The sequence below is a fragment of the Geospiza fortis genome, unplaced genomic scaffold (assembly GCF_000277835.1).
Source record: "Geospiza fortis unplaced genomic scaffold, GeoFor_1.0 scaffold98, whole genome shotgun sequence".
NCBI classification, from domain to species: Eukaryota; Metazoa; Chordata; class Aves; order Passeriformes; family Thraupidae; genus Geospiza; species Geospiza fortis.
Genome location: NW_005054306.1, coordinates 3,440,895 through 3,450,639, shown reverse-complemented (window position 1 = coordinate 3,450,639; position 9,745 = coordinate 3,440,895). Strand labels below are relative to the sequence as shown.

Sequence of the window (9,745 nt, the reverse complement as noted above, 5' to 3'; positions counted from 1 at the left end):
GAGGAGCCATCAGTGCACACTTGATACTGTATATGGTAAAATACAGAATGTCTTTAATGAATTGATGAAAAGTGCTATTTCAAAAAGGAAGTCACATTTTTTTGATAGGTGAGAAGCCCTTCACTTGTGAGATTTGTGGCAAATCATTTACAGCTAAAAGTTCACTTCAGACTCACATTAGAATTCACAGGTAAAGTATGTCTTATTTTCATTACATTCTTTTAAAATGTAACTTCTAGTCTTATAACTAGAAGTAGTGCATGTTTAACTATAGAATGGTCAGGACTTGTTTGCATTTTGAATGATTGTTAAGAACGTGACATCTTTGCTTAGTCTATGTAAGGAAAAAAATGGTAGTGGAAAGTACTGAAGTCCTAAATGCTTATGCACCAAGATACTGTTAGAGTCTTCTTTGGTGTTTTGTGTCTGTTCACTGACAGTGTACTTACTGCTATACTATTTTTGTGAAAATTTTACTGTAGGTTTTGTTTGAGAGCAGAAAGTAGCCATGGTGTATCAAGGTTGTTGGAGCATTGTCCTGTTGCCCTGTGAGCTATCCTGTCTCTTTACAGCATTAGGTGTCTTTTCCCCCTGTCAGTGCAGTGCATTGCATAAAGACATGTTAGATTTTACATCACTGGAGAACTGTTGTCTAAGAAAACATTTCCAGTAAAATTTCTTGTCCTTTTGACACAGGCAGCAAGTTAGGATTTGGAAACTTCTTTTTGGTTTTAAGTCCACACTGTTAATTAATGTTCTTAAAATGGTCAGTGCTTAGAATTGTGCAAAGTTGTTGCATTCTTGTCAAGGTCTAGCAGCATGGAGCTTGTACCTCGGTTTTTATGAGAGGAAGGCAGTTATCTCTGTAGCTCTGGAGTATATACTGATTGTACAGTTTGAAGTCAAACAGAGATAATCAGGAGATCAAATAGAGGATGTTTTTAACACTACCCTTTAAGTACTTACAATTTAGAAAAACAATGTAATCATTTAAGTGTTTCATTACAGAATAAGTTTCAGAAAGCAGCATTGTCAAAGTGAATATTTTCATGAGATCAAGTTCTTTCCTTTTGCAGGGGAGAAAAGCCATATTCTTGTGATATATGTGGAAAATCCTTCTCTGATTCCAGTGCTAAGAGAAGACATTGTATCTTACACACAGGCAAAAAGCCTTTTGCCTGCCCAGAATGTAGTTTGCAGTTTGCTCGTCTGGACAACCTGAAGTCTCATTTGAAAATTCACAGCAAGGAAAAGCAGTTTCAGGAAGGCAGCGCCGCCCCGAGCACAAACGCTCATCCGGAAGAAGTGAGAAACATTCTCCAGCTGCAGCAGTACCAACTTGCCACCTCGGGAGGGCAGGAAATTCAGCTGCTGGTTACGGATGCAGTACACAACATCAACTTCATGCCCAGCCACAATCAAGGCATCAGTATTGTGACTGCAGAAAATGCCCCCAGCATGACCACAGAGCAGGCTGCCAACCTCGCACTCCTGGCGCAGCCACCGCAGCAGCTGCAAAACTTGTTGCTTTCAGCTCAGCAGGAGCAAGCAGAACAAATTCAAAGTATCAATGTGATTGCAAACCAAATAGAGGCTGCCCAACCTGAACAAATGCATGTCATCACTCTTTCCAAGGAAGCGCTAGAACATCTCCATGCTCATCAAGGACAAAATGAACAAATCCACTTGGCGGGATCTTCACATCCAGCTCAGCACGTGCAGCTGGCTCAGGAATCAAGTCAGCAGTCTCACTCTAACCACGACACAGGTCCTTCCCATCAAGTCAGTGAAGAACAGAATCAAAGTGTACTTGTTTCTGAATCCCATCAGCAGCCTCTGTCAGTAAATGAGTCATCTCATGAGCATCCTATCCAGGAACAGGCTTTCTGAAATGCTTGTTTGTCAGCAGAGGGCTAGGCCAGAGAACGCTTCTCATCCCAGCAGGGATTACATGTGTCACACGTGGTTTTTTTGCAACATAAGCTATCCAAAGATGCATTTCTTGGTGATTTTGGATGAGTGACTCAATTTCCTTAACCATGTTTATTTTAGACTACTTTGTTTTTCTGGATTGGTATTTCTTTACCATACTTAGTCCTCACAAGTATCTCACAAGCAATTAATGTGGGGTTTTGTGCCTCATTCACATCTCTGCCTTCTGAGGAGATATTTAGCCCTTATTTGCATTTCTGAGTGACTCTCCAGAGAAGATCACCTGGCTGGTAGGAGAACAATGTTTAGGACATCTGTGGATCACAAAGTACCACTTCTCTGACAAACTTAACGTTATACCTGAGCTACTGTTAAGCTTAAGACAACCAGTACTTTTTGCAAAGCTAACACCATATTTCTTATGTTTAATGAGCTTTCTCTCTGCAGGTTAATATATAATTCTCTATGTAATCATTCCCTGAAGTGCATTATGAGTTATTGACTACCAAATTCATTTGGTTTGGGTTGAAACTGTTTGCAGCCTTTAACTAGCCCTGAATCTTCCCTCCTGTTCACTGTGTGCTGTACACATCTTTCTCCTCAGAAACATTTAAGCCATTGCACTTGAACAGTGGCAATGAGATGTGATGGTTACACTGGAGAACTGAAACCCCACAGATTCTGTTCTGTTAGTTCTGCCACTCACTCTCTGTGTGACTGTGGGCAAGGTAGTTGACCTCTGTGCCTTATTTCATCATCTAGCAAGTGGGGATAGTGTTCACACACTCTGCCAAGCACTTTGAAGAGCTCTTGATGTTGAAAGTACTGTCTCTTGAAGTGCAAAACCCTCTTCCTGACAGGATTCTGTCTAAGCTTAGGAGGCACTGTATATTTAAAGTGTTATTTTTTGTACTTTTGAGAGAAGAACATAATCTTACTTTAATATATGTTAAGACTGGCAATTGTTTATGTGAGGATTCAAACAATGAAGAGCATCACTTCAGAGCTTAACAAGTTACATAAATGGGGCACATCACTTAAAGTTGTACAGCTATTTTTGTTGACTAAATTAGATATGTACAGATTGTTTTCAATGACTGACTGCTAACAAAAAAGATTTAACATGGTAATAAAATGCCTTGCCAAAATACATGCTTTCTGTTTTCAGGTTTGACTACTGGTAACACCTTTGCACTGGAGTGTTAAAATCCAGATAAAATGCCACAGTTACTTAAAAGAACATACTCAATTGTGATTTACATGAATGTTTATGTTACAACAAACAAAAAATTCTGAAAAACATGGTGAATTTAAAAGCAAAATTACCCACATTTTTTATATTTTTTTGTTCCAAGTCCAGACTACATGGCCTGCTCCTGACTGCATGCTGCAGAAGTTTGCTAAGTATCTCCATGTGGTCAAAGTACTGTATCACTTTTAAATAAATGGATCATGATAAGGGTAGACAGTGGGAATAAATCAATGCAAAGGTATTTAGGCTTTTCACCTTTCCTCTCAGAATGGAGAAATAAAATTGGCATCCATTCTGCCACCAAAGTGAACCAGCATATTCTGCAGTTCTGCCTGAGAAGCCTGAAGTCTAGATGTTGTAAGAGCAGATAAATAATTACAGTAAAGCCTGTTACAACACTTATGACAATGTTGCTGATTAATTGTATAAGCTTACAGTAAATATTCTGGCAGTTTAATCCTAAAACTTCTGCTTTTATCTAAAATATTGTACAGTGCAGCCAGACTACTGTCTGGTCATAAGTTTTCAGGAACCTGCACAGAATTCATTGTCAGCCATATATTTACAAATCCTGAAATGCTTAAAAACAGGTTACAAGCTAAATTCTGAGGCTACCAGTCAAGGAACTGTTCAATACTTTTCTTCTTTGAACTTTGTTTTGTTCATTATGCAGTTATCCTTGCAGGGTTCAGTTCCATGCTGCAGTTAAACACGAGACACTTCCATATACTGATTTCTCAGTGCTTTCCCTGTAACTAAAGAACTTGAAGTTTGGTGTTTGGAATTCTATTTTGCTTTTCTGCAGATTACCAGTGAAGAAACAAGCTGCTGTGAATAGCAGGGCAATGACTAATCTTGCACCCTGCATTGCTTAAGCTGTCAGCACATATTGTAGCTTGCACTCAAGAAGCTGGCGTGGCTTCTCATATCAACAAATGTTGCTTTTTGGACACCATTTGCTTTCTTTCTAGTGAATGCCTTTCTGTTAAAAGATGAAAATTAATCCTTTTTCTGTGTGTGCATTTTTAAGGCTTCAGCTGAAGTCTAGGATTGCTTTGAATTAGAAAGGAAACCACTTCAGCCTTGTTTTTCAGTCCAGCTGCCACTAATAATGATTTAGGAAAAAAAAATGTATCCCTTAGAAACTATGTTTCAGAACAGCTCTCTAAATATCTTTACTCCTTAGCCAGTAAACGCCTTAACTTCTCTTTTTCTCACATAGACTAATCCTAACAAATCCGTCTCACTGCTTTCTATGTTAAAATGAGATTAAGGTTTTAGACGTAAATGCAGGGCAGTAAGAGGACTACAGAAAGATCTGGGTTTGTAAGCATTTAACACCATTGTGTGTTACCTCTGCTCAATTTGTAAGTTACCCAGTGTAGTTGAACTCTAATAGGATCTCACTTTTTTTTTTTTTCCAAATGCAAGTTTATCAGATTTTGGCTTTTTCTGAAGATTTTGGTTGGTTCTCCAGGTGCAAGTTGAAACAAATCCCCGAGAGGTAAAGCAAACACACTCTGGAGCCTGTATTTGCCTGTTATGTGTGTAATTCCCCTGCTTGGCTTTCCAGTCCAGCATCTTGGGTTTTGATAAATTAATATCAGAGTATTTATTTCATATGGGCTGTAAAAGCAAATTACCCTGCCAATAGGAAAAGAAAGTGCTAATAGGGATTGTATAGTAATTTTCTCTTAGCATCTAAGAGGAAAGGAGAGGACTCTACCTCATCACAAACTCTTTCCAGCTGAATGCCTATTCACAGGTTAAAATTAAGGATATTGAGCCTGGCATTGATCTTGCTAGTTGTTGAGGAAAGAGTTTTGCTTGCATTTCTTTGTTTGTGAAAGACTCATTTCAGTGTTGTAGCTGGTTAGTCATCATGGTGAAGGTCATGGTTGGTGTTTGCTAATACCTATCCTGGTATGCTTGGATGTGGAGTTTTTCAGTCTTTTCCCACTTCACCTTAACTGTGGAAGCTAGTATGGGATTCATTCCTAATCACCAACCCTGTGCCTGTGTGAGCACAGCAGCTGGGTACGTTTCCTGTCTCCCCATGTCTTCCAACTCTGAGCAGACTGTGTCCCTGCCAGTATCCTGTAAGTATGGTTCTCCCAGAGAAGCTGAGTCTGAGCTGGGAGTGCCTGGGAGGAGGCCGGTTTGCACAGCAGGCGTGCCAAGGCTCCTTCCTGGCCATGCTTATCTTCACATGGGCAGAAGTCCATCCCTGCAGGCCTTTTTCCCAGTCCTTCTGCGCTGCAGGTTCTTCCTAAGAGCAGAGAAGGAAGAAGTAATGCCTACTCTCCAGAGCTATGATGTCAGGACCTATTTTACTTAGTCATTAGAGACTAATTAGTCTGCTTCTTGTAGAGTTGCAGTCCCATGAGCTAAAGCAGTTCTCTATGTTCTATCCCTTTTCAGATCCTCTGTAAAACACTGTGAACAATAAATGCTTTTCCACAACAGAGGGACTATTGATCATATCTGTCCCGAGCAATTTTTCCAAATGGAAAAACTCATCCAGGCATATTCTCAGCATCTCACTGTAGTACGCTTACTGGTCATTTGTGGCTAATATTTTAATCCTACCTAATTGAAAGTATCTTTGGAATAGCAGGAAGCAGACTTTTGCTTTAGTTAGCAAACTTCTACCCTGACCTGCAAATTTTTCTGACATGAGGAAGAATTTCTGTGTGTGAGTAACTGAATGTACTACAACACATTGCCCAGTGAAGTTGTGGAGTCTCCCTCACTGGAGGGAGAGCTGCCTGGACACAATCCTGTGCCCTGTGCTCTGGGATGACCCTGCTTGAGCAGGGAGGTTGGACCAGATGACCACTGTGGCCCCTTCCAACCTGACCCATTCTGTGATTCAGTGATTTTACTTGCCCTTCACCAAGATGTCTCTCAGTGACCCCTAGCAGCTCTGCTTTAGTACCATCATGTAGGGGTCTCTCAAATACATGTGTGTGTGCATATGTATAATTTTTTTTTCATTAATTTTGTCTGCTTTCTCTTCTGTTTCTTAGGTTTTTTTCAGATGCTATTTTGGACTGGAAGGAACTGAAACAGCTGCAGCTGCACCAGGTGGAGAAGTTTGGACCAAGAAAAGCCTCTAAGAATCACACAGAAGCAAAACTCTTGGGTCTTGTGTCAGGGTATGTGTGCATTCTTCAAAGGACTCCAAGTTTCCAAGAGCATTGCTGCACAACCTTTGAAAGGCTTTCAGGATCATTGTTTAAAGGTGCTGCACAACATCGTGTGCCTTCCATGTTTTCCTCTGTGGTAATTCTTTTCCTCTCTGAACTGAGTGCAGCACAGCACCAGCTAATTCACATTAACGATTGCCTCCCACAGAACATTTATCCTCATCTGAGTACTACAAACAGGCCTGCAGAACAATATCATGTTGTCATAAAGAGGTAATAAATAGAGTCTAAAATTAATATTAGTCACCCTGTTCAGGATTTTAATACATGTCATTTTCATAATTGGCAGCCTGTTGAATAGAATTTAATGCACCTGAATCACCAAGTGATGAGAAAAGAAGTGGAGAAATAAAAAGCAGAGTAGATTGAGACAACAAGTAATTGGTGGTTCTTGGCATGCTCTTTTTATAAAAGAAACCCAATATAAATTTTCAGAAAAACAGTCCTGTTACGCTTGTTAGGCTAATCATTGCTTTTTTTTTTTGACTTTGACTGTCAGGTGACTATTCCTACAATGACAGTAAGAATGTTGAGAAATTATCAGTTAAAAAAAAAAGTAATTTTTTCAAAGAAAAAGGATTAATGGGAGCCAGTCGTATGTATGTGCAAAATTAAATTTCAATAACAGAATTTCTTGTGTGTAAATTCAAGCACGTTGACAAAATGAAGACATCAATCTCGGGATTTTTTAAAAATTAGATGTAGTGGATTGCTCTGGGTTTAATCCTTCAATGTTGTGCTGCAAAAAGGAGAAAAGAGATGTTTCAAAAAGCCCAATAAACTTCAGTTGTATTAATCTGTCCCAATCTAAAAATATGGATGTAGAGAAAAATAGATAGCCAAGACAGTATTTTCTGAAGCTGATTTTATATTTGACTCTGCGTATGCTGCTTCTGCTCTGGACTTTACATAAGGCTGCTATAGACTTTTTTTGGCTGTAGCAAAAGCCATATGGTCTGGCTACCAAAATTAGATTCTGCTTAGCTTACAGCCTACAGAGGCTCCAGCAGCTGTGCTGCCGACCTTTGAGAGGAGCAAGGAAAGGGCTTTCCTTTGCATCACTCAGTCACAGCCCACAAAACATCCCTGTATTTGCATGTGCTGCTTGCAGTTACCTACTGTCATACCTCAGCTCATCTGCTGCCATCCAGGACCTGGCTGTGAACTAAAACTGCCTTGTCTTACCATTTTAACATGTCTCCTTGTCCAAACTGTTTTGTCTGCCTCCTTTTTCTGCATAAAATAATAATACCTTGTGCATGGATCTTTCAGACAAGGGAGCAGCTGTGGTAGCTAAACACTGAGAATCTGATCTTCTTCAGTCTCTGCACTGCTGCAAATCCCAACAGAACTCTTAAAAAAGCATTGCCCTAATGAATCACTGTAGGAAACTACCAATGAGCCAGACCAGAGAGACTTCAGGGCTACCTGGAGGAGGCCCATCTGCAACCTGTGATTTCTTTCTCAGTCTGGGTTTTTTATAGACACTGTAATTCAGCAACATTTAGCTCAGAGGCTTTTTGGTTCTCACACTGTGGTTATGTAAAAATGTCTCACTTTCTAAAGCCAGTGGGATATACAGTTGGGGGAAAAGTGCGCATTGTTATTAAAATGAGAAATGAGTTGGTTTGGATTTTTTTTAATTTAACATAGGTTTGTTCTGCATGAAAATCACAACTGTCTCATCTGCAACTGGACTCTGACACATGAAAGTTCACGGTGCTCAGAGATGAAAAGTGACCTGACCTCACTGTGCTGACAGAAGCCCGAGCTGAACCTGCAGCTGTCCCACAAAGCAGCTTTTGCACATGCTGCACGAGGCAGAAGAGAGCAAAGCTGCCGCGCTGGCACAAAGCTTTGCTGCGGGAGCCGCGACCCCTCTGGAACGGCTCCGTGCATGCGCTGCTGGCGGGAATGATGGCTCAGCAGTGCCCAGCAAATGCAGCTCTGGGTAGGAGTTTCTGCGTCAAAAGGAGGCACACACTTTACACAGGGTGTAATTAAGCTGTAAATCTCATTGCCACAGAAATTTGTGGATGCCAGACTTTCACATTTTCCTGAAAAGCAAGGAAATTCAAATGGAAAGGAGCTGCCAGGGGGAATTAAACAGAGAGAGATACTAGGAAATCTTTGAGCAGAGGCTCACTGGAGGCTGGGAGTGGAGGGGGGAAGCAGTTCTCTCATGTTTGCTTTTACTTACCACTTTTTGCTGGGCAATTGCTATTAGCAAGACTCTCTTCATCCTTTAAGTATTACTGACAGCATCCATCAAGAGCTCTGGAAAGAGCTGGCTTCAGTCCTCTACTCTGCCACATGCTTTCTGTGTAACCTGGTTTTCCTTCCTTCAGGGGAAAACAGAAATTTGAGCATTTTCTAACCTCCCACAGAGTTGAAATCTGCTTACATTAGGCTTGGGAAGTGCTTAGAAGTGCAGGGTAGGGTGTGGGCTGGTGTCTGATGTTGCCGTGGAACTGGGCCCTGTTGACAGACTCAGACTCATGGTGGTCAGACTACGATGGGCCCATGATGGATGCCTGTGGCAGTGATGGTGGTGGGGCTGCTCCAGCACCTGGTTTTCCATGTGACCAAGTTTATGGCAGAGGTGACCCCTTGGGCTTCAGCCCCAGCACAAGTTTGGAAGCCACAGGGAGTAGTGTGGACTTGAAGCAAATGAATAATATCCATGTAGTCCATAAAAGCAATCTAATATCAAGTTTGCTACTGTAGAGGACTAATGATAACTGGACAATGTCTAAACAATGTAGTAAAACCAGACTTATTTAAAAAATAAAAAAAAGATCAGTTTTCCTTAGTGCCTCATTCAGCTGAACAGAAATTTCACTCTTATCAATTCTCCTTTCTTAGACAAGTTAGTGGCCTTAACTTACCATAAAATCACAGGTGCATTTTCATCCTTCTTTCTTCTAACCTTACTCCCTCTGACAGATGTCCTTTGGGGCACAGCTTCCATGGCTCAGCGCTGCCACTGCCATAGCTCTCCCAGCAGGAGATGCTGGACCTTCTCAGAGCAGCAGCAATTAAACACACTGCAGGAAATAATTAATAGAGAGACTGTCTTCTGGAATGGAAGCAGGGCTCTGCCCAAAGGTCTGTCAAAATTTCAGTAGTGAAACAGAGATGGAAGCAGTTGTTCCCCCAGGCTGATGGGCAACCCACGTCTCTGACCTCAGCTGAGCTGCTCACTGACAAGCCTGTGACAAATGCCTGTGATAGCCATGGTCTCTGATAATTACTTTTATTTACCCTGCAGATACCTGGAAAGGGAGATGAAGGAGAGTCAGTTTATGGTCCTACTTTTGAAGATATGTCTCCCCAGCTATCTGACTGTGCA

General features: G+C 41.1%; 1 protein-coding gene across 2 annotated transcripts in view; it reads left to right on the top strand.

Annotated features, from left to right (window-relative positions):
• The window catches only part of ZBTB24 (zinc finger and BTB domain containing 24), a 16,123-nt gene extending 13,043 nt beyond the window's left edge, over window positions 1-3,080 (top strand). The window contains exons 6-7 of one of the 2 annotated variants that reach the window (XM_005418421.2): window positions 109-190; window positions 1,077-3,080. In XM_005418421.2, coding sequence (XP_005418478.1) covers window positions 109-190; window positions 1,077-1,890 — 896 coding nt within the window. In that variant the 3' untranslated portion in view covers window positions 1,891-3,080. Of the gene's footprint in view, window positions 1-108; window positions 191-1,076 lie in introns of those variants that run through there. The other variant, XR_004082993.1, reaches the window with a different exon arrangement.
• The last annotated feature ends 6,665 nt before the right edge of the window (window positions 3,081-9,745 follow it).